The 25,932-nt window shown below is 36.6% G+C and overlaps 1 protein-coding gene across 7 annotated transcripts in view; it reads left to right on the top strand.

Annotated features, from left to right (window-relative positions):
* Positions 1-25,932, top strand: part of FUT8 (fucosyltransferase 8) — a 314,874-nt gene that overhangs the window by 217,486 nt on the left and 71,456 nt on the right. For all 7 annotated transcript variants that reach the window (XM_043921010.1, XM_043921005.1, XM_043921008.1 and 4 more), the window contains one exon: positions 25,614-25,851. In XM_043921010.1, the coding sequence (XP_043776945.1) occupies positions 25,614-25,851 (238 nt within the window). The remainder of the gene's footprint in view (positions 1-25,613; positions 25,852-25,932) is intronic.

Below are 25,932 nucleotides of genomic sequence, written 5' to 3'. Positions count from 1 at the left end.
CATTTTTTCGCATTTTTAAAGAAGTGTATTTTTAACATATTATTTTTTAGAGGTTAAAGTTGCCAGTCACTCAGTCTTCAACTTCTTTGGATATGGGTGAATAAGTGTCCTCTCTTCCATTCCAACAAAATTAAAGATATGTATTTGTAAGGAGGACTTCCCCAGTGGCTCAGCAGCAAAGAATCCTCCTGCAATGCAGGAGATGCCAATTTCATCCCTGGGTTGGGGAGATCCCCTGAAGAAGGAAATGGCAAACCACTCCAGTATTCTTGCCTGGGAAATCCCATGACAGATGAGTCCAGCAGGCCACAGTCCATGGGGTCATAAAAGAGCTGGACATGACTGAGAGATTAAACAAGAACAGTAAATCATAAGGGATCCTGTCTCTGACTTGGATTTTTATTCTTTTTTAAAAAGAATAATTTGGGGACCTCCTGGTGGTCCAGTGGCTAAGACTCTATGTTCCCAGTGCAGGGGGTGGGCCCAGGTTCAATCCTTGGCTGGGGAACTAGATCACACATGCTGCAACTAAGACCTGGTGCAGCCAAATAAATAAATTGCATTAAAGAAAAAAGAAGAATTTATAACTGGTTTAACTTAATGGGTTAGAGAATTAATCAGAATAGTTGAGCTATTTATGCAGATGTTTTAGAGTGATTGCATTTTTTCCCATTACACCTTTCCTTGGTATTCAAATCTATTGGTGCTTCCATACTATTACTTTTAAGCCTTTTATTACTGTTAAAAGGCTATTTAAGCAACCTAGATCCTGGAAGACTTCAACGGGGCTTAGAAAATGAGTAGTATACTAGGAAATAAAGCTAAAAGGGGATAAAAGACGAAGTCTTTGACTTTTGGTTCAGTTCAGTTTAGTTGCTCAGTCATGTCCGACTCTTTGCGACCCCATGAACCGCAGCATGGCAGGCCTCCCTGTCCATCACCAACTCTCGGAATCCACCCAAACTCGTGTCCATTGAGTCGGTGATGCCATCCAACCATGTCATCCTCTGTCATCCCCTTCTCCTCCTGCCCTCAATCTTTCCCAGCATCAGGGTCTTTTTGGTACCTATATTCAAAATAAAAACAAGCACTTCATATAACTTATAGATGGACATTTTAGCAGGCTTTCCTTCTTTAGCCCATCAGCCAGCTATTATATAAAGATGCTAATAATTTTTATCTAAGTAGAAAATAATTTTAAAAAGGTACAATAGAAACAAATATTTTCAACATTTTAAATTTCTGGGAGATTTTAGTCATTGAAATATCTTGCTGTAGTCATAAATAATTCAGATAATTTTATAATTTACTTTTAATGGTTTGTTTGAATAGGTGAAAACATTTTTAGTTTTCTAGATTTTTACCTATACTCATGAAATGTGTGACTTCTCATTATCACAACAAGCATTTTTAAAAATCCTGATATATTTTGGTATAATGCAAGACCTAGTACAAAGGAAAAAAAAACCTAGATTAAACCCCTGTCTTAATCCATAATAGGTTTCATTTTAAAATCTAAGCTTTTCTTTCTGCAGTTCTCCAGTCCTCTGAATTGAGCAAATATCCATTATGTCTCATGAAAATCCTGCTTGACTTGCAGTCATATAGTACAGTGAAGTTTGGTTTCAATATTAGATCTCCATTCAGTTATTATCATACGTGTCATGTCTCTCATGTTTGCTGTGCTCAGTAGTGTCTGACTCTCTGTGACCCCATGGAGTGTGTGTAGTCCATCAGGCTCCTTTATTTGTGGAATTTTCCAGGCAAGAATACTGGAGTGGGTTGCCATTTTCCTCCAGGGGATCTTCTCAACCCAGGGATTGAACCCACGTTTCTTGTGTCTCATGCACTGGCAAGCGAGTTCTTTACCACTGTGCTGCCTCGGAATCCCTTATTGTCATATACCTGGATTTTACTTGGGAAAAGCAATTTCACCATACACCGGAAAATAAAAAGGTACTAGGGCAAGTAGACTTCAGTGGGACAGAGTTCTATAGTTGTCTTAATTAAAATTATCTTCTCTTTAGAGTTGAAGGCCCTAAGGCATGGCATTAAAGAACTAAACTTACTAAAAATTATAATAATCTTTTTGAAGACAACCCCAGGTGTGCTGTGTTAGTCTCAAGTAGAATGGTCCAAGTAATTCTCTTAAGGTCTTAATCTTTTGTATGTTTATCTAAAAAGTCCTTCAGCCATAAAGTGAATAGGTAGTATTTGGTTGTTTAAAATACTATTTTGTGCTGGTCTTTAATCTTGTGCTACATGAATCGTAACAAATTGAGAAGTTTTGTTGAGTGTATTTCTCTAGTTTCTGATATTAACTTCAGGCTTACTTTAAAAACCACACTGCTAATATATTTGTTATGTGTCTACATTTTACTGTAACTTTTGAATGACGTGAAGGAAATTCTTTTTTTCATTGTGGTTATTAGAATATACCTGCAGTTTCTAATTAGCTCATATTAAGCTTGTTGGATGAGATCACAATGCCTTGTTTTTCCTTAACTTTCTTGAAACAAGTTGTAAGTTGGTGACTGGTGAAGAGAGCAGCTAGTTAGGGCACATAACTTATAACAAAAGGCATTTCCCAGTTTAACTTGAAATTATCTGTGTTTTGGTACTAAAAGGTTCTTCTTTGTTTCGTTTTTTCTACCCAGCTCCAGAGTTGACATTTTAAGCAGAATTGAACCCATTTCAGGTAGAATCTAAGGATATAGAAAGTAGCAATAGTTGGAAGTGGGTTTTTTTTCTTTTTTCTTTTTTTTAACGGGTGTGTGGCTTGCTTTGGAGGCTTTGCTTTGTTTGTTTATTTGTGTTTTGAATAGGAGTTTTCTTGGAAATTGGTAGGTTCCCTTTTTTGAGAGAAAGAAAGCTAAAAGCTGTGAAAATAGAGAATATTTTACTTTTTAAAAGAGAATAGAGCTTCGTTTTTCCATTCAAAAGTAGACTGGTTGGAGATAATGCAGATTTCTCTTTTCCTATATGGATTCCAGTGACTATTGATGGTCTTTGGAATGGAAAGTGGCCAAGTCACACTAGGAATGCACTATTGAGGCTGTTAACATATTTTTCATATATTTTTCAGATTATGGGGAACCCCTCCACTCTAACACAGGATGTGTCTAACCCTCTTTCTCTTCAGCAGGACAATTTTTTAAAAGAGATTTAAGGCCAGACTATAACTATAAACTTCATTCGTCTGTCTGCTAGTACACTCATCATGTAATCAATTCTTTCATCTGGTGCCCTCAGAGTTGTGTATTCTACTGAGTAATTCAGTATATTTCTGCCCAAATGAGAAATGAAATAAAGCCAGAAGTGGTAATAATTATAACTCACTCTAAAATGTCATTAACGTAGCTATATTAAGATATTCATTAAATGCTTAAAACAATTAGAGTAAAGAGAAACTTTCAGGACTTTTCCCTGTTTGAAAGATACTAGTTTGAGGTGAGATCAGTTAGGGAAAAGAAAAGAGTTTTTCAGAATTAAGACCTAAGAATATCTGACAAAGAATATCTTTTCCAAGATAAAATGTATAAGCAGGTTCAATGAGGAAAGAAAAAGAAGTGGTAAGTGAATATGGTGGCAAGGGTAGCTTTCATGAAATGAAAGAGGGGATTACTCTACTGGAAGTCAGCTGAGGACAATGGTGGTGATAGGAAGTATAAAAGATTTATTAAAGGAAGTTTTCTAAGCCTTATTAAAAGCTACGTTATTTGGAATCTTACAGATTTTTTTGAGCCCTTGCATGTGGATGTGTAGGTCTCATAGAATTGTTTATTTTTTCATTTATTCAACAGCTATTTGGATGTACTGGATATCCTAGGCATTAGGTACATTGTTAGGGATTTAGGGTGAACCAAATGGACATGGTATGGTGTCTGCCCTCAGAAAGCTTAAAGTCTGGTAACATTCTGAGAGTATCTCTGAATTAATTATCTTCAAACACACACACACACACACAATTTATTTTATCCCTCCATTTTGTTGTTTTGATATTTATATCTCTGACTCTTCATTTGGATATTTTACTACTTCCCCTATTGCTATTACACACGTTTTTCCTATGTACGTGGTCGCTTAGTCATGTCCAGCTCTTTGTGACCCCATGGACTGCACCCTGCCAGGCTCCTCTGTCCATAGGATTCTCCAGGCAAGAATACTGGAGTGAGTTGCCATGCCCTCCTCCAGGGGATCTTCCCAACCCAGGGATCGAACCCAGGTCTCCTTCATTGTAGGCAGATTCTTGACCGACTGAGCCACCAGCCACCTTTATCACTCCTTAAAAAAAAAAAAAAAAAACTTTTGCTGTGGAAAACTTTAGCTTATGTAAAAGTGAGAGACCTTTGAACCCCTAGTACCCATAACCCAGCTTTAACAATTACCAATTTCTGGTCAACTTTATTTCATCTGTACTTCTACCACACCCCTTGCATATCCAGGATCATTCTGAAGCAAATCTCAGACACTTTATCATTTTATCATTTCATTTGTAAATATATCTTTAAAAAAAATAGCCACATGCTAATCATATCTAAGATTACGAACAGTGGTTCTTTAATATCATCAAAATAATCATCTGGTGATCATATACCCCTGATTGTCAAACACATTTTAGTGTGCTATTTAAAAACTGATTATCTGCAGAGGGATTCCAAAAAGATTGTGGAGAGGGAAGCACTAGGAATTTGTCTCCCTACCTAGACTGCACTGGCAGAAACTATCTGATATAACTACTTTGGAACTTTGAAGTCTGTTGAAGGCTTACAGCTCCATAGGAAAGTTTGGACCATAAATTGCAGTTAATTTTGGTCAGTTTCAGCTCTCACACAGTAGAAGCTATCCATTCCCAGCCCCAGATCTGTGGTAGATAACAGTGTACCTCTTCCTAAAATGCATAGATGGTTCAACATATGAAAATTGATCATTGTAGTATGCCACATCAACAAATAAAGGAAAAAAACACATGATCATCTCAACTGATGCAGAAAAAGCATTTGACAAAATCCAGTACCCTTCATGATAAAAACACTCAACAAAATAGGAATAAAAGGAAACTGCTTCAACATAATAAAAGCCTAATTTTTTTAATGTTGATCTTGTATCCTGCAGCTTTGCTAAACTCATATATTCTAATAGTTTTTTTTGTAGATCACATTAGATTTTCTATATAAATTACCATGTCATATGCTAATTAACATCTTTATCTCTTCATTCCCAATCTGGATGCCATTTTGCTGTAGTTGCTTAATAGTCATTCACCTTAATTAGTATAATCTGTTACTAGCAAACCACTTAGTGTTAGTAAACTGCAAATTTAGTTCCTTCTTTTAAAATCCTTGACAACATCTGATTTGGGATTTTAGGTTTCTTCACAAGAGTTTAAAATCATCTTGAGATGCCTGATGGCTACAGAGGAAAATTCCAGGCAGTGCACTTAGCACAACTCTTATCTGCATTCTGTTATTTTGAAGTTTAAATATTTCTTATATATTTATATCATCTTGATTATCAATAATACAGGTTTTTAAACCATCATTCCTTATTAAAGATATATGAGAATGCATATGAGATCCTTAACATTTACTCTCTAGAAATAGTAATGCTATTTACTGATGGAATAGCTGATGGAAATCTAGATGCTGCTCCCTAAAATCATTTTATCTTTTGAGAGTAGCACCACCTCATAAAGTATCTTTTTACTTTCTTGAATGTAAGTTGAACTTAGATTTGACTTTATTTAATTTAGGTATATCAGCCCCACTGATGCTCCATTTCCCCAGTGATTTTCTGTTTCTAGAAATATACTCTTTTTTTTCCTAAGAAAGGGAAAAATTTTATTATAGTTTGACTCTGCCCTAGATCACAATATACATAGCATAGTTATAGAAACAATTTCCCAAATTTTAAAAGAAATTTGGGTTTCACATAGTTATAGTGCAATAATTGGGGATTTTGGCCCTGACTATGAAGTCCCAGCAGAGAAGGCAATGGCACCCCACTCCAGTACTCTTGCCTGGAAAATCCCATGGACGGAGAAGCCTGGTAGGCTGCAGTCCATGGGGTCGCTAAGAGTCGGACATGACTGAGCAACTTCACTCTCACTTTTCACTTTCATGCATTGGAGAAGGAAATGACAACCCACTCCAGTATTCTTGCCTGGAGAATCCCAGGGACGGGGGAGCCTGGTGGGCTGCCGTCTATGGGGTCACACAGAGCTGGGCACGACTGAAGTGACTTAGCAGCAGCAGCAGCAGCATGAAGTCCCAGGCTGTAGATTCCTCATCTAGAATCCTGGTCTCAGTTCCAGTGAGACAATAACTGGGAAGTAGCAAAGCTCTCATGAGGGGGAAGTGAAGGCTCTTGACCAGACATGGATCCAGATTTAGGGAATGGGCTTGAAGCCTCTAGTTTTTAGTACTCTCTTTTATGTAAAGAAATACAAATATAAGATTAGATATTAGAATAAATACACTTGATTCTCATTATTTGCTTCAGTTGTGTTCTATAGAGTCACACAGAATTAGTGAATACTGAAACATTCATCCTAAGTGCCTTTAAGTCTCTGATCAGTTAATCAGTATATAAACTTGTTCTATGTGTTTTTCTGTTTGAAAACACCAAATATGTATTGTTGACTCAATTAGCAGTGAACTCATAGCTTACAGCACAATAACTCATACTTGAGTAGAACTTACCTAACACATATTTTTCTCAAAGGCATATCATAGCTTTCTAGTACTTAGGAACCCTGGACAGCTTAGGAACACCAGCACCACACTTATGGGCCACTTTAAACTGTGAAATTGCCAACATAAAGCACAAAAATGGGGGGAAAAATGGGGGGGCACTAAATAGACTGTAAAAAGGACCCTTGTTCATACTATGAGAACTGAAACAAAAAGGTAAGTGGCACCTTATTTGACCTCAGCAGAGGGTTTGTGTTTAGGAGGCTCCCATTTTTCACTGTATTACACTTGTCCACAAGTGACCTGAAAGCACATCAAGTATTGATTTTGAGATTACAAATAAATTTTAGCTAGTAGGCAAATTTGCAAATATGGAATCTGTGATAGTAAGAATCAACTATGTATAATGGAAAAAAACCCCAACAAATTACAAATTTTATGAAGTTGACAAATACCGCAAACACAAAATTCCAGAAAAATGAAAAATGTTTATTTTCAGCCTGACACTTTATAATACTGTTTCCTCACATTTCCTAGTTGCCTACTCTTTGATTACAGTTTGTCATATTTTCTATAAAGTGAATTGACAGTGATTTTGTAATGTTTTTTTATAAAGAGAATGGAAAGATTAAATCAGATTTTTGATCAACAAAATTTTGTTTTTAATTATTCATGTTTGTGATACATAACATTTGCAACTTCACATACAGACATACCTCGTGTTTGTATTACTGCTATAAGCTAGTGCCCTACATAAAAGGGAATTTGTATAAGTTTTATTTCATGTGATTCTCATCCAATAAAAAATAATGGAGCATATAGTTGTTTTATGCTACAATTTTAATTGTATATGTTATATTTTTGAGGTTATTAATAATAGAAGAGAACTTCTGTGTTGATTAGGCATCACTGAGAACCGATTCCACTTCTCCATGGGGCACATTCATATCACAATGCAACCTCCTGCCCTGTACCTATATTTATGGCACAAAAATAACTGCGCAAAAGCAGCCATGAGCACATAAATGTATACCTCTAAATCTAAACTAGATTAATTCCTTGCTTAATTTTCCCATAACAGGACCTCAGGAATGTTGAAGACCGCTTTATTTCCTCCCAACATTGATACCAACACTAGGGAAGTGAGGTGAATGGGAGGGAGTTTCAAGTGGGAAGAGACAGCTATCTTTCTCCCTGTGGACAGATTTTGCAAATTTTGACCAGTTGAACATCCTGTACAAGTCCCCCTCCTCCCCAGGCCTTTGAAAGGATCTGTATAAATGAGGCTCCCTGAAACATACATTTCAGTAAATCCACTGCACCCACAAGGAAGTCCTTCTCACTGAACTAGGAAGGAACCTGAAGTCACTTAGGGGTTTTCAGTCCTGCTCCAGACATGGTAAGCAGCCCGAAATAGAGAAAGGCGTGCAAAATTAGATGAAAAGTGATAAATGCCGACCTTTAAGATTCAATGGGTTCTGTCTCAAACACATAAATACAGTAAAAACTAGGTTGCTTGCAATTAAATTTTTGCTTTAATTTGATATTAGAACAGCAGCTTTCCATTAAAGAGCTGTAACTTCTGACTAGAACATTCACTTTCATCTCCAGGACTCCCTAGAGTATGCAGCACTTTCTCTTATTGACCACCCCAGAATTATCAGTCTCTGTTCACTGACAGCTCACAATGTTTGTGAGGCGCAGCTGTGCTTTCGTGTGAGTCCTGGTTATTGTAGACCAAAACTGAGCGACTTTTCCCCTGACTTTTTTGTGTATGTCCAGTAAGCTTCACTGCCCCTTCTCCTTCTCCCTTCCCGTAATTGTGCTTAGCTCAGGATAGAGAATAGAATAGACTAAGAATCTAAGATCAGAAAAGTCATAAATATGGCTCAGTAATGTCATAAGAACATAAAACTACATGTCTGTGTAATCAGTTAAAATCTATATAGGTATGCTCTAATCCTTGAAAATGGGCATAATTGTTTTCTCACATCCATTATGGTACTGTAGTTGTTGTTCAGTTGTTCTAGTCATGTCCGACTCTTTGTGACCCTATGGACTGCGGCATGCCAGGCTTCCCTGACCTTTACCATCTCCCAGAGCTTGCTCAAGCTCATGTCCATCAAGTCAGTGATGCCATCCAACCATCTCATCCTCTGTCGTCCCCTTCTCTTCCTGCCTTCAATCTTTTCCAGCATCAGGGTCTTTTCCAATGAGTTGACTGACAAAACGTGTTCCATTGGAGAAGGGAATGGCAAACCATTTTAGCATGCTTACCTTGAGAACCCCATGTGCAGTATAAAAAGGCAAAAAGATATGACACTGTCTTTAATCATAGAAGTTGTCTTAAGAGGTGATTTTCTTTCTCTGGACTATAAAATGTTTCTCAGTGGTGGTAGAATATACACTTATATGATAAGTAGATTAAAACTCAGAGGTATGAGGAGAAACCCTGATTTTTTTCACAGAAGAAATGTTAAACACATCCTGTTGTTGTTCAGTCATTAAGTCATGTCTGACTCTTTGTAACCCCATGCACTGCAGCATGCCAGACTTCTCTGTCCTTTACTTTCTTCCAAAATTTGCTCAAACTCATGTTCATTGAGTTGATGATGCCATCCAACCATCTTATCCTCTGTTGCCCTCTTCTCCTGCTCTCAGTCTTTCCCAGCATTAGGGTCTTTTCCAGTGAGTCCATTCTTTACATCAGGTGGCCAAAGTATTGGAGCTTCAGCTTCAGCATCAGTCCTTCCAATGAATATTTAGGGTTGATTTCCTTTAGGATTGACTGGTTTGATCTCCTTGCTGTCCAGGGGATTCTCAAGAGTCTTCTCCAGCCCTGCAATTCAAAAGCATCAATTCTTTGGTGCTCAGCCTTCTTTATGGTCCAACTCTCACATCTATACATGACTACTGGAAAAAACCATAGCTTTGACTGTATGGACCTTTGTCAGCAAAGTAATATCTCTGCTTTTTAATGCACTAAGTTTGTCATAGCTTTACTTCCAAAGAGCAAGCATCTTTTAATTTCATGTCTGCAGTTACCATCCACAGTGATTTTGGAGCCCAAGAAAATAAAATATGTCATCATTTCCATTTTTTCCCCATCTATTTGCCATGAGGTGGTAGAATCATATTCCATAATTTAGTTTTTTTGAATGTTCAGTTTTAAGCCAACTCTTTCACTCTCCTGTTTCACGTTCATCAAGAGGTTCTTTCGTTCCTCTTCCCTTTCTACTATTAAAATGGTATCATCTGCACATCTCAGGTTTTTGATGCTTCTCCTGACAGTCTTAATTTCCAGCTTGTTATTCATCCAACCCAGCAATTCACATGATATACTCTGCACAGAAGTTAAATTAGCAGGGTTGCAATATACAGCCTTGATGTACTCCTTTCCCAATTTCGTACCAGTCCATTGTTCCATGTCCAGCACTAACTGTTGCTTCTGCATACAGGTTTCTCAGGAGGCAGATAAGGTGATCTGGTGTTCCCATCTCTTTAAGAATTTTCCACAGTTCATTGTCATCCACACTGTCAAAGGCTTTAGCATAGTCAGTGAAGCCGAAGTAGATGTTTTTCTGGAATTCTCTTGCTTTTTCTATGATCCAATGGATATTGGCAATTTGATCTCTGGTTCCTCTGCCTTGTCTAAAACCAGCTTGTCCATCTGGAATTTCTTGGTTCACATACTGTTGAAACCTAGCTTGAAGGATTTTGAGCATTACCTTGCTAGCAAAATTCAGACCGAAATTGAAGAAAGTAGAGAAAACTGCTAGGCCATTCAAATAGGACCCAAATCAAATCTCTTATGATTAACAGTGGAAGTGACAAACACACCCTGAGCTGCCCATTATATCTATCATGCATCTTTCTTTCCATCTGGTAAAAGATGAATATCTTTTTCATTCCATCCAGTTTTCCATTTTGTTCGATACATAATAGAACAAGTCCTTCAATATTCCAAGTAAATTTATGGATTTTTGTTATCAAACTAAACATGGATCTGCTCACCTGACATGCAGCAACTCCATCTAGGGATGCTGGGCTGTGGTGAAGGAAAGTACAACATTCATTACAGGACACTAAGCAAGGAGAACAGATACCTCATGCTCAAAAGACCCAAACCCACCATTGGTTTTCTGTGGAGCATTTTTAAAGGCAACATTTGGGTGATGGCTGCAGTTTGTGGACTTGCTTCTATTGGTTGGTGGTGAGGTGACAGGCTGATGTTTCAGGACTCTGAATCATCAATGATTTTAGCTAATCTAGGGTCTGTGTGCTTGTGGTCACCGTCTTCCACCTGGGTGAGGGTCTTAGTTTTTGCCAAACAACACAAAGGTATGCATCAGATTGTTATGTATATCCCTTGAGGAGGAACTAGGGCTCTGTTTAATAATCATTACTTTACTTGCTGCTTTTGCTTTATTTCTGCATTCCCTCACTTCCCTGTGGGGCTTCCCTGGTGGCTCAGAGGATAAAGCGTCTGCCTGCAATGTGGGAGATGCAGGTTCGATCCCTGGGTTGGGAAGATCCCCTGGAGAAGGGAATGGCAATCCACTCCAGTACTCTTGCTTGGAGAATCCCATGGACAGAGGAGCCTGGCTGGCTACAGTCCACAGGGTTGCAAAGAGTCGGACATGACTGAGCGACTTCACTCACTCACTCACTCCCCTACTTAGTAACTGTTTTAAGTCTGTTCTATGGGACTCAGAAGGCCTAGGAGTTGTTGTAGTTTAGTTGCTAAGTCATCTCCAACTCTTTTGCAACCCCATGGTCTGCAGCCCGCCAGACTCCTCTGTTCATGGAATTCTCCAGGCAAGAACACTGGAGTGGCCATTTCCTTCTCCAGGGGATCTTCCCACCCAGGAGTCAAACCTGCATCTCCTGCATTGGCAGGCAGATTCTTTACCACTAGCCCCAAGGCCTAGGAGACTAAAGCCTTTTCTACAAACAAATAGAGGACAGAGAGGGGCTTTGGTACCCAGGAGGACTCCGCAGGGTCCTACTCAGTTCCAGTCCCCCTTTTATTTGATAATTCCTTAATCCCAAGGGAAACGAGCAGGACAAGAAAAGAATACAGTTTTGGATAGAGAAGTTAATCATACCGTTGGCAGAGAAACTCGGTTGTAGGGGCACTCAGTTTGACTAGGTAAAACTAGTCATCAGAAAGATGAGTCTGAATTTTAACAACTCAAACATTAGGAAAATAATGATGCTGATTTAAGTAGAAAGTAATATGGGCATTAGAAAATCTCCTTAGGTTTATTGAAAGACTAAATCCATGTGACTTACTAATGGTAGAAAGTCTCTGAAGTTTTATCAAAGTAGAATACAAAATAGAGCAAGATATAATTTCTTATATCTCTATGGAACATATATTCCTACCCATCTTGTCCGATGTTGCTTTTCCTTTAGCCACACTATTTTTACAGATTTTGCAGGCCTAGACTAGAGGTCAGCAAAGTACTGCCCTCCAGCCAAATTCAGCTCAACTGTTTTGTAAGTAAAGTTTTATGGGAACATGCATGCATGCTAAGTCACTTCAGTTGTGTCCGACTCTTTGACCCCATGGACTGTAGCCCACCAGGCTTCTATGTCCATGGAGTTTTCCAGCAAGAATACTGGAGTGAGGTATTATCTCCTTCTTCAGGGTATCGTCTGCACTTAGGGAAAGAAACCACAACTCCATTGGCAGGTGGATTCTCTACCACTGAGCCACCAAGGAAATCCCAATTTTTATTATATCTACCCTATTCCAGGTGAACATCATGAGAAATAGTTCCTCATTGCTCCCATCAGGTGTCATAATTGTAGAGATTGCACACACAATGATGTCGTCCATGCCTGCCCTGCAATAAAAAGGGCACCACTACCTCTCTCAACAGGTGTTACAATTGCAGAGACTTTGGACAAAGACTTGTTCACTATCACCACACTGCAATAATGAGGCAGTTCTCATTTCCCTTCCATCTAGAGTAGAGGAAAGCTTATGAAGAGAAGGGAGTTAGATAAAGAGATTTCCTACAATCTGTGTTTAAAACCCTGGGCAGACCTCTGAAGTGATCAGAATCAATGTAGAAAAAGGTTTGAGAACTGAGCTCTGGTGTGGTATCCAGCAGGCTTCAAACTGGCCTCTGGGTAGTCCACAAGTGGAGCAGAACAAAACATTGAAAAGGCATTAACAATTAAATTGACATTTGAGCTGCAGCTCATAAAGTAAGCTTGGAGTCCAAAACAGTTTGCCTACTAAACTAGGTAGTTTAAATAGAAAGCAGAGTCTCAGAACATAATAGTCAGCATCATACCAAGAACCAGGAAAACCATAATTCACATGACAGAAGATAATCAGCAGACATCACACTGAGATGACACAGATGTTGGAACTACCTGACAAGGATTTTAAAGATGCTATAGTAATGAAAATGCTCCAAAAAGCTATTACAGGCTCGAAACAAGTGAAAACATTTAAAGTCTCAGTAAAGAAATAGATTATATATTAAAAAATCAAGTGGAAATTTTAGAACTGAAAAATATAATAACCTAAGTAAAAAACTGGCTCATAGTAGAATAGCTATAACAGGGAAGAATGACTGTGCTTAAAGTTAGATCAATAGAAATTATCCACTATGACAACAGAGAGAATAAAGATTTTTTAGAAAGTAAACAGGGCCTCGGGGACCTGTGGGCAATAACGGCAACAACAAAAATTGTATGTTTGCATCTTAGGATTGAAGCAGTGATTTGAAAACTTCCTAAATTTGGTAAACCCCTAAAGGGAAAAACCCAAAGTAATGTATTCCCAGACACTTTATATGTAATTTACTGAAAACTAAGACAAAGAGAAAATTCTTCAGAGCAACTAGAGAAGAGCATTTTATTAGCTACAGTGCTTCTGAATCAGAAAACATGGAAGCCAGAAGAAGTGGTAAGATATTTTTAAAGTGTCAAAATGAAAGAACTAACAACCCAGAATTCTTCATGCAGTGAAAATATAAGATGAAATAAAGACATTTTCAGATGAAGGAAAACTAAGAGAGTTTTTTTGCCAGCAGACTTGCTCTAGAAAAGGAAATTCTTCAGACAGAAAATGATAACAGAAAGAAACCTGGACTGTCAGGAATAAAAAAAAGTACAAATGAGAGCGTAGATGCAGAGTAAATGACTGGCTTTCTCCCCTTATATTTTTAAAATATTTGATGGTGAAAATAAAAATTTATAACATTGTCTGCTATAGTTTTCAATGTATATAAAGGTAACTTTTTTTCATTCTCAGCTTTTCCTGAAATATAAAGGTAATTTTTAAGACAATTATATCATAAAAGAGGAGCGATAAAGGGAACTAAAAGTTAGTAGGATTTCTACATTCCACTTGAAGTAGTAAAATGTTGGTATGAGTAGACTATAATAAACTCTGTGTACTTAGACTATAATACCCAGTTCTGCTATTTAAAATACTCTATGACAAGATGTACTTTAGGAGAAAAAAAAACACTATGGACAAGTCAATATTGAATACTAAAAGAAGTTCAGAGCATACACAGCAAAGCAGAAATGACTGTTGGATTTTGTCAAGTGCTTCTTCTTTATTAATTAGTGTGATCGTGTAGTTCTTCTTTAAACTGTTAATGGTTACATTGAATGGATTTGGAATACTTAACCAGCTTTGCTTTCCTAGAATAACCCTACTTGATCATGATATATATGTGTGTGTGTGTGTGTGTGTGTGTATAAATATTTTGACATATGAATATTTAATATAAATAGAATCATACAATATGTGACCTGCCTGCTTCTTTCACTTGGCATATTTTCAAGTTTCATACATGCTGTAACTTGTTTTAGTACTTCATTCCTTGTGTGGATAGTCCAGTATTTGTCCAGTCATTTGTTGATGGACATTTGGGCTATTTCTGCCTTTTGTTATTTGAGAATTGCTAAGATATGCCTCTGCATGTACGTGTTTGAGTATCAGTTTTCAGTTCTTCTGAGTATATACTTATGAGTGGGCAATTGATTTTTGAGAGGGGTGTAGAAGCAATTCAAGGTAGGAAGCATAGTCTTTTCAATGAATGATGTTGGAATAATTACTTTGACCTAAACCTCATACTCTACTTAAAATTACTTAACTAAAAATGGATAGTAAATCTGACAGATAAAATAAATGTAATATGTCAAACTATAAAGCTTTCTATATGTGAAACTACCAAGAAAGACTTAAGAATAAATATTTATAACAGGCTAAAAAGTTCTTAAACATGACACCAAAATGATTCATAAAAGAAAAAGAAATAAATTGGACTTTATAAAGTTTTAAAACTTTTGATCTGGGAATGTGACCCTTTAAAGAAGATGAAAAGGCAGGCCATAGACTAAGAGGAAGTCTGCAAGTCACATGTCCAAGAAAGGTCTTGTATCCAGAATGTATTAAGAACTTTCTAATCTCAATAATCAGAAACAGTTCAGTTTAAAAAAAATGGGTAAACATTTTAGACAACCTTACCAAAGAGTAAATATGAATGACAAATAAGCACATGAAAAGATGTTTAAATCATTAACTATTTTAAAAAATGCAATTAGCACAATGAGATACCACTACATACCTATCAGAATGGCTGAAGTAATGTTGAGCAGCTAGCCCTCTCATAAGTTCTTCATGGGATTGTAAAATGATACAAGCGTCTGGCAAACAGTTTGGCAGTTTGTTATAAACTTAAACTTGTCCTTATTGTGTGATTCTGCAATCATACTGCTGTACACTCATCCTAGAGAAATGAAAACTCACGGACACACAAAAATGTATATACTCACATACATGGCAACTTAATTGTAATGATCAAACCTTGAAAACAACCCAAATGTCTTTCATTGGGTAAGTTATCTGTGGTACATTCCACATAACAGAATACTATTCAGCAATAAAAAAGAATGAACTATTGATACACACAGTAACTTGGATGGATCCCAAGAGCATTACACTAAGTGATCAAAAGAGATCATTGATTCTGGAGATTAAGGTTTGAAGAAGGGTGTGACTCTAAAGGGGATGTGTACAAGAGTTTTTTTGTGTTGATAAAACAGTTTGTGTACTGATTATGGTAGTAGTTACATGAGTCTGTACAGGTTTTGAAAGTACTACACTGAAAAAAAAAAAAGGAGTGCATGTAAAAACCAGTGACTCCAAATAAGGTCTATCTTTGTTGTTATTCAGTTGCTCAGTTGTGTCTGACTCTTTGCAACCCCATGGACTGCAGCATGCCAGGCTTCCGTGTCTTTCATTATCTCCCGCATTTTGCTCAAACTCATGTCCATTGAGCCGGTGGTGCCATCCAACCATCTCATCCTCTGTCACCCTCTTCTTCTGCTGCCCTCAATCTTTCCCAGCATCAGGGTTTTTTTTCAGTGAGCTGGTTCTTCACATCAGGTGGCCAAACTATTGGAGTTTCAGTGTAAGTCCTTCCAGTGAATATTAAGGTTGATTTCCTTTAGGATTGACTAGTTTGATCTTGCTGTTCAAGGGACTCTCAAGAGTCTTCTCTGGCACCACAGTTTGAAAACATCAATTCTTCAGTGCTCAGCCTGCTTTATGGTCCAGCTCTCACACCTGCACATGACTGTGGGAAAAACCATATCTTTGATTTTACGGACCTTTGTTGACAAAGTGATGTCTCTGCTTTTTAATATGCTATCTAGGTTTGTCATAACTTTTCTTCCAAGGAGCAAGCATATTTTAATTTCAGGGACCATCTGCAGTGATTTGGAGGCCAAGTAAATAAAGTCTGTCACTGTTTCCATTTTTTTCCCATTTTTTCCCCTATCTATTTGCCGTGAAGTTATGGGACCAGATGCCATGATCTTAGTTTTTTTAATGTTGAGTTTTAAGCCAACTTTTTCACTCTCCTCTTTCACCTTCATTAAGAGGTTCTTTTAGTTCCTCTTTTCTTTCTGCCAGTAGGGTGGTGTCATCTGATATCTGAGGTTATTGATATTTCTCCCAGCAATCTTGATTCCAGCTTATGCTTCATTCAGCCTGGCATTTCTCATGATGTACTCTGCATGTAAGTTAAATAAGCAGGGTGACAATATACAGCCTCGATGTACTCCTTTCCCAATTTGGAACCAGTCTGTTGTTCTGTGTCTGGTTCTAACTGTTGCTTCTTGACCTTCATACAGGTTTCTCAGGAGGCAGGTAAGGTGGTCTGGTATTCCTGTCTCTCTTAAAAATCTATATTGTAGTTAATAATGTTGTTTAACATCAATTTCCTGATGTTGATAAAGTGTTGTGGTTAAGTAAGGTGTGTTCATTGAGGAAAGCTGTGTGAAAGGTACACAGTAACTACTGTTTTTGCAATCTGTTGTGGGTCTTAAATTATTTACTATTTAAAAAATGTAGAGTTAAAGATTTTCAAAAGTAAAGAAAATAACATGAATTGGTTAGAGCACTGTTACACTGAGGCAGTGAGAAAAGTGATCTAAAGAGGTTTTTTAATTTAAAGTAATAATAGCTAAGGATTTCAAAGAAATTTCTATTCTGCTAATAGAATAGTGCTTGGCCAGCTACATGGAAAAGTGGGACAAAGCCTCTATCCAGGAGAAGTAGTAGCAAGATTTGAAGTCTGGTTTAATTATTGTTGATGGTTTGATTTAAAAATCAGTGAGGGACAAGTGCTGTGAGTATCGTTTCTACCCCGAAGAATGGCATTTTGCAGAAAATAAGAGCTGGCTTAACAGTGTTAAGTTATTCTGACTTTTATTTAAAACAAAGCATCTGAAGCAGCCTTCGCATAGGAACAAGATTCCAGCTACTGTTTCTTTTTTGTGTCTGCAAATCTATTTTAGTTTTGAATCCTATATAAGACACAGCTAACCTTTCTGGAGCATGCCTTTATTTTTATCCCTCTTTCCCCTTCTTCTCTCTCCTTTTCCCACTCCCACCCTGTTCCCTCAGCCCTCTATCTACCCTCCTCTCTCTTCCCTCCCCCTCTCTCCTCTCTCTTCCCTTCTCCTTTTCTCTTCCCCCTTCACATATTACTGCCTTCTCCCCCTTTCTCCCCTCTCCCTCTTTTTTTTTTTTTGGTGGAGGCAATCTGCCAGTGTCATCCATATATTTTGATTTTGAGGAGGAAAGCCCTATGAGTCTTGTTAAGTAAAAAAAATGGTGGATAGAAGGGCTTTCCGAAATTCAACCTTGATTTTGCAAAGCATGCTAGTTTTAACCTGACCAGTTCTAAGACCTGGGAATCAAGCTGTAAACTTAGGAAGAAATATTGAAGGTACTTGAGGAAATTCATTTTCTATGCATTCATGTAGGATTGGCAGAATCAGGCTCCTCAAACAACAACTTTTCCTCTCTAGCCTTGGAGGGAATTGTGTTTACATTTGATTTTGAATGAGAGAATTAAGCTTGAATGCATCTCATTCTTTCTCTGTCTTTCCTCTGTGGCCCTTCTGGAGGCAGACAGTGTTCCTAAGGCTGTTCTGGTGTTCTGAACTTGACACAGAGGTCTTTTAGGGACAACCTGGAATACCCAGAGGTGACAGAACACTGTCTCAGAGACTATCAGTGGAAGAAATTCTCCACTTTGTTTGTTGCTTTCTACTGAATCTATAGAATTTCCATCTTTTTAAAAATGATGTTCAGACATTCAATAGAGATTTCTAGGCAAAGGGCAAAAGTTTAAAAAATGCATTTAAAGTAAGCCAGTTACTGGCTTTACTTAGTAAGAAGAGCTTTCCTCTTCTATGACCATGTAATAACTACCTACTTTTTGCTTCAATCCATCAGGTTAACAGTCTGTAAACTATGTATCTTGATCTCTTACTCTTAAATGTTACAAAATACCCACAGGGAAATTGATTTCCTGAAGCACTGGGTGGCCTACTTGTGGGTAAGCTAGTTTTTTTCCTTACTATTAATATTTACAACAGATTGTTCTTCTCTGTGTGTGCGCGCTCAGTCCTTTCCAACTCTTTTCAGCCTTATAGACTTTAGCCCTCCAGGATCTTCTGTCCATGGAATTTTCCAGGCAAGAATACTGGAAAGGGTTGCCATTTCCTACTCCAGGAGATCTTCCTGACCCAGGGATCAAACCCATGTCTCCTGCATTGGCAGGCGTCTAGAGGTGTGCAAAGCACACCTTAACACTGCCTTAACTTTGCTATGAAAATATTCTTAGTATGTTAAAAGACAATGATTTCTGGTGTTGGCTTTTGAAAATGAGAATGCTTTTTAACTTTCTCTTTCATGGTTAACTATGCCCAGAGTCTTTATTTTAATTACCACTATGCAGTACTTTAATTCTGCTGTTAGCTTCATTACATTCTCTGCTTTGGTTTCTGAAAATAATTTTAGAGAAATAAAACCAAATTGTTTCCAGTACAATGAAGTGTTTTCACCACACTATTAATGAATCTTTTCTTCATTACCACCACAAACCTAGATGTTGCAAATGTTTTTAAATAAGCAAATTAAAAACTGTTTAGTCTTGTGATGATAGTAAACAAGGAGCACAATAAAATTTAACTTACCTGACTCAATCCTCTAGTTTTTACTGACCTTTCTTTATCGGAAATAGGAGCTATCTGTCGTTTAATTCCTCCCTATAGAAATAGTGTTATTAGAGAGACGCTGGAAGGATTCCCAGGGTTTTGATTCTTAAGTATAAGACTTGAAACTATAAAACTAATAGAAGAAAACAGAGGGGAAAAGCTCTTTGACATTGGTCTTGGCAGTGAATTTTTTCAGATATGACACCATAAGCCTAAGAAACAACAACAAATCAATAATGAGACTATATAAAACTAAACTTCTGCACATCAGAAGACATACGAGGAGTCAACAGGTATATGCAAAGGTGCTCAATATTCCTAATCATTAGGAAAATGCAAATCAAAACCACGATAAGCCATTATAACCACCTTATAATTGTTAGAGTGGCTATCATCAAGAAAGACAAAAGATAGTAAATGTTGTGGAGTATGTGGAGAAAACAAAACCTTTATACCCATTCCTGTTGGTGGAAATGTAAATTGGTATAGCCATTATGGAAAACAAGATGTTCCTAAAAAAATTAAAAATAGAACTACCATATGACTACAGCAATCCCACTTCTGAGTATGTATCTGAAGAAAATAAAATCAGTGTCTCAGATATTTGTACACACATGTTCATTTCATCATTATTCACAATTGCCAAGATATGGCAACAACCTATGGTTCTGTCAGTAGATGAAGGGATAGAGAAAGTGTGTGTGTATATAAACAGCAGTGGAATGTTATTCAGCCATAGTAAAAAAGAGAAAATCCTGCTGTTTACAACAACATGGATGAACCTGGAGGACACTATGGTAAATGAAATATGATACACCAAGACAAATACTACAAATACTCACATATATTTGCAATCTAAAAAACTCAAATTCCTGAAAGCAGAGAGTAAAACAGTAGTTACCAAGGTCAGGAAGGTGGGGAAAATGGAGATGTTGATCAGATGGTACAAAGGTTCAGTTACGTGGGATGAATAAGTTCTAAAGAGTTAATGTATAGCCTGGTAACTGTAGTTGTTAATGATAATACTGTACTTGAAATTTGCTAAGAGAGTTGATCTTAACTGTTTTCCCCACCAAAAACTAAATTATAACTGTGTGAGATGATGGTTATGTTAATTAGTTTAACTTTGGTGATCGTTTCCGTTTTTACATATTTTAAAGCATCCTATTGTACACCTTAAATATATTCAGTTCTTATTTGTCAAGTAGACATTCATAAAGCTGAGAAAACAATGACCAGTTAAGTGCTGTGAGCCCACACTTTCCACTGCATCTTTTGTTGAAGACTTCATGAGGAGGGGACAAATAAGAGCACTGAGCAATGGGTCAAGACCTGAATTCTAAATTTTGGCTTGCCACCAGTTAGTATATTTTTGTGACAATGGATTTGACATCACCTTTGTCTTGCACAGGCAGTCCTATTGAACTAATAGTGAGCATTTATTCTTTGCAAGAGATGCCTGGAGATATTATATCCAGTTTATATTGACTAAATGCTTTTGTTTGTTGTTGATTTAGCCTTTTTCTACAGTGTTTTGGTCCAGGAAATTACACTGTGACTAGAAAATTTTCCTCTGAAGAGGCTTTTATTTGTATGGAAAATCTAAATAATCTTGGCAAAAGGTTTTATCTGTGGTTTAAAAGCCATAGAATTGATACTATTTTGTAATATTACATCAATTCTCAATTACTACTAATTTACTAAGTGAAGGAAGTAGAAATCTCTCAATCCTAGCAGTGCCTAAGTTATATAATAATGCTTATGGTTTACTAGTTGATTCAAAATTATTCTGTTTTTTTTTTTTTTTTAGCAAAATAGAAATTGAACTGTCTTTTTAATTAAACTGTCTCTTCACATCCCAGAGTGACTATTTTTGTGTTGTAACCCAAGTAAATTAAATATTTTAGCATTTGGATGCCTTTAGTGAACTAGTAATCATTTGGGCTTAAGAGATGCTGCTTCCTTTAATATACTGTATTAGTTAGAGGAATACTGATTTAAATATGTGTCCCGATGTTTTACTTACAGGACAGTGAAAGCAAATGCAGATTTCAGTTCTGTTGAGATAGGGTCATCCTTAGAAACTAAAAGTGTCAGAAGAAATGCCTCAGATAGTCTTTTAAAAAAAAAAAAAGAGCTGAACAAAAGGAATACGGACGAACTCTGTTTTATCTCAAGTCGTTATTCCTTATATGTACTATGGTGACAGCTTTACTGCAGAATTATAACTATACAATTGTTACATAACATTGTTAGCTTATAAGGGCCTGTGATTGGGCCACCTCATAGCACTAAATACAAACAGTACAGCATTTATCCAGTGCGAAGTAATGTCTCTTGAGATTATGAGGATAAATGAGATAGTATGTTTGAGTTAGCTTTGAGTGTATAAATGTATTTTAGTCTCATATTATCTCTGAGATAGAAGGATGGGTGAGCAGGGAGAGGTTATGGAGAGAGGTAATTTTTATCTCAATTATACATTACCAAATTGAAGCAAAATCACAAAATTGAATTCATAACAGAGCTTGAATTAGAAAAAAAAAACTTGTATCTTAAACCTCTCTGCAGTTCTTCAAGTAGAACACGATGTCTTAAGTAATTTTGACAAATTTACCTCCTATTCTAAAACTTAAATAACATCATCATTGAAAGGAGCAAGAATACATGTGTCCTGTTGATGAGTCTGACTTTAAGAAGACCTGGTATACAAAACCCTACATTATAAATACAATTTATAGAGTTGGTAAAGTAATTTCACTTTACTTTATTCACTTTACTTTCACAATTATTCTTTGCATTATGGACTTCCATTGAATAATGGAAAAAGTACATTTACTTAGCATTTCAAAAACACAATAAATTATATCTTATAGGTTTATTTTAAATGCAGTTTTACTCATAACCCTTTCAGTCCAGCTGAAAGTGATTTTTCTTCTTCTGTTCCTTAATTCCTTGTTTACCACGATCTTAAAACATTTAAATTGTCTACTATTGTGGTTATTTGTGTGTAAAATTTCTTATTCTATTGGATTGTTATATCCCATGTTTCCTTGTATACATTAAGTGCTTAATAAATATTTATTAAATAAATGAAGTTTTACCTATACTTGATCATTCAGTGATAATCAAGGCAAAAGGAGGGAGAAGTAAGACTCTCTCCCAGGGGACTTATGGGGGAAACATTTTCATTCTATATTTCCCCATCTCCCACTCACCAACAAGAATTGCTTCTTAGTGAGCCTCCATCTGCTGGAAGTGTATCATATTCCAAGTGTGTGTATGTGGTGTGTGTGAGAGAGAAAGGGAGAGAGGGAAGGAGAGAGGGAGAGATGAGTGGAGGAAGCAGCGTAAAACCATGAGCAGGGGGAAAAGCAAAAGAATTACAGCGTAGAACAGAATTATCTGCCTGCATTTTGGCGTTTCTAGTAGAGAAATACAGAAGAGAGTGCATTAGGCACACAAGAAGCAAGCAAAAAACAGATTTTATCATCAGAAATAGCTACCCTGATAGAATGATAACATAATTAAAGTAAAGCTTTTAGTAGTGAAGCCCTTCTCTATATTCTTGCTTACGAATGAGACATACACACTTCAAGTTTTTTGCAGACATCAACAGAAAAGTCTAAAACCAGGATCAGTGGTAATTGACAGTCTGTTTGGTAAGAAATTCGGAGATTGTGTATATGAATGTATGTATGTATGTATAACAATGACTCTGTTTCACGTTTATAGAATTCCATAAATCTGTTTGTTGCTACTGCGTAACAGTGGTGGATAACAAAGACTTAGCTCTGATAAGGGGTTTTCTTATGTAAGGTTCCTTTCCATCAGAATAAGTCCCTATCCATCTTAGAGTTGTTGCTTTCTTTACCTATTATATATCTGCTTTTTTTTCCCTAGATATTTATTCTGATGAGCCTAATCTTGTGTTAGAACATAAACTTTTTCTGTTTCTTGCTATCTCTCTCTTTTTTTCTGAATATTTTATGAACAAGATCCTTTGAATTTTGCAGACTTTTAAATATATTTTGGTTAAAAAAAAAATGGGCTATAGCTCTGAGTCTTTTCAGTGTTTTGTCTATTATCATTCCAAACAGCCATTCATTTTCTCTTATCACTCTCTGCCTTAGAGTCGTCTTCCATTGGTTATGTATATATGTAGACCTTTTTCATTCCAGAACCAAACATAATAGACTTTTTTCCCTTTCTCTGTGTTATCTTTGACATTACAGAAAGATTTAATATATTCTGTCACCAGCTTACTTGGAGACACATTAAGACTCTTGAATTACGCTTCATTTCATAAATTATCCTCTTTTCCTTAGACTTCAGTTCTTGAAACATTGGGTTCTAATTAAACTCTTTTCTCAAGAAATACAGATGTATTTTTTAATGTAAATGTGAGTCTTCTTTTCAGCAAAAAAATCTACAGTTTGAAAACTAAAGATCAGATGTTTTAATTATTATATTCCTTTACTCTCTTTTTTCCTTAAAAAAAATGAGAACTAATAAGATATAATATGGAAAACTGGTTGTGAGGTATGTGGGATATCTGTACTAACTTTGCACTAATTCTGTACATCTCAAAGCAGTTCTTAAAGAAAGTGTTTATTGAAAAATATATGAAGGACATTTTCATTCATATGAATTTCAGAAATATTCAGGGTTTTTTATTTCTTACAAATCATGAAAAATCTAACAAATGTCAATACTCTTTGCTCTCTTAACTATTGAATTAATAATAAAGCTTTGAATCAGCTTGAGAACATTATTTACTCCCAGATCCTTGTATAATATTGTAAGAAAGTAAATGATGAATTGGTCTCCGGACATCAGACCCCCTCTGTTCCTCTCAAATCTTCTGTGGCTGAAGTGGGGATCTTTATAGCCTGAGGAGTCTGTCTATGAGTTCAGTCTCAAGCGAAGAGAATTAGCAGCTCTAGAACTTGATTGAGGAAACAGCCCTGATCACGTCTTGCTGAATTTTATCTGGGCTTTCTTGAATTCTTAAGGGCTCTAACTCTTTACAAGACTCTTGATGATACAGGTTCTTCTTTGATCTGAAAGGACTAGCCTGCAGTGGCACATCTGAATATGAAATATAATTCTGAAAGTAATTGTGTGTTGCATTTTCCCTTCTCAGCTTTTTCCCCCCCCTGAATCATTTTATAGCCTAACATCCTAGCTTTTGTTTCTAGGGCTTTACTTGACACGACAGCTATCATGATGACATGACAAGATGATGTCCCTAGAAAATAGTTGTAGATTTGTGGCTTGGCAACTGCTTTATTAAAGGCAGTTAAATTGTTTATAAATTGAGAACTGATTACCTTGCTTATTGCTATGTGGAAGAAAAGATGCTGTTCCTGAAAATACCTGTTTTTTCTCTCCCGGACCTGCAGACAGAACAACTTGAAAATTTTCTCAGGCTAAGGAGTCCTTGTCAAAACAGATTTTTGTTTGAAGAACTAAGCCGCCTAGGGTATTTACAAATAGCCCAAATGAAATACAATGGGGCTGAAACCTTAGAATGGGAAAAAAGAATTTTTCATATTTGCTTAACCCCACTGGACCCCACTGGACCCATTGTTAGATAATACAAATAATATTAAAGTGTTTTAACCACTTGCTAGTCATTTTATATCAAAGTTTGTAAATAAGAAAAAATGGATAGCCTGATTAAAAATTAGCATAACACATTCTCAATATATCTGATATAAAGCATGTTCTGCATTTTATTTTGAAAATTACCAGTAACATCAGTTTTGTTTTCTTAAAGTCCTATGACTGATATTTTTTAACTGTTGAACTCAGATATCCTTTTACAGTATTCAGTGGCTTTACTTCCATAATGAAAAAGTCCGTTTTGTTGGTGACATCTCAAAATCTGGAATAGGTAGAATTATTAGATAAATTATAGTTTTTCCTTTAAGATAATTTGAGTTTCATCTGTGAAGGTAGTAAGCTCAGAATGCTGAAGTGCAGCTGGAGTAAACGAACTATTTTGCTCCTTTTATAAAGATTTCAATGTGTGCAACTTTGAATTCAAAGAGGATCATACTTGCATGTTCTGAGTGATAGAGAAGTGAAAGAGTATTTTTTTTTTAAATGTAGCTGCTTAATTTCACATTTGTTGGTGATGTTTCTGAAGTAACTGGTCTTTTCCCCTGCCATCTCCCAAAGTATGCACATAAAGTTTTCAGTGGATTCTTTGAAATCTAATCTTAAAAACTAACTTCCTTGCTTAATAAGATAATACTGGACTGGTCCTGGCTTATTATATTGATTTTTGACATTTGCCACCTATAAAGAGAAGTTAACCTCTCCATACAGTTTATTGTCGCCTTTGTTTCTCTTGCTTACTGACAGAATCCCAAGGACTGCAGCAAAGCCAAGAAGCTGGTGTGTAACATCAACAAAGGCTGTGGCTATGGCTGCCAACTCCATCATGTGGTCTACTGCTTCATGATTGCATATGGCACCCAGCGAACACTCATCTTGGAATCTCACAATTGGCGCTATGCTACTGGAGGATGGGAAACTGTGTTTAGACCTGTAAGTGAGACCTGTACAGACAGATCTGGTGTCTCCACTGGACACTGGTCAGGTAAGAAGCTTGTGCAACTTGTCATCTCTGTAGGTTGAACTACTGTATAACCAAGTTACCGGATTTCTACTTAGAACCTTA

The sequence above is a fragment of the Cervus elaphus genome, chromosome 12 (assembly GCF_910594005.1).
Source record: "Cervus elaphus chromosome 12, mCerEla1.1, whole genome shotgun sequence".
Classification (NCBI taxonomy): Eukaryota; Metazoa; Chordata; class Mammalia; order Artiodactyla; family Cervidae; genus Cervus; species Cervus elaphus.
The sequence above is the reverse complement of the archived record's forward strand: the minus strand, read 5'-3'. Positions and strand labels throughout refer to the sequence as shown.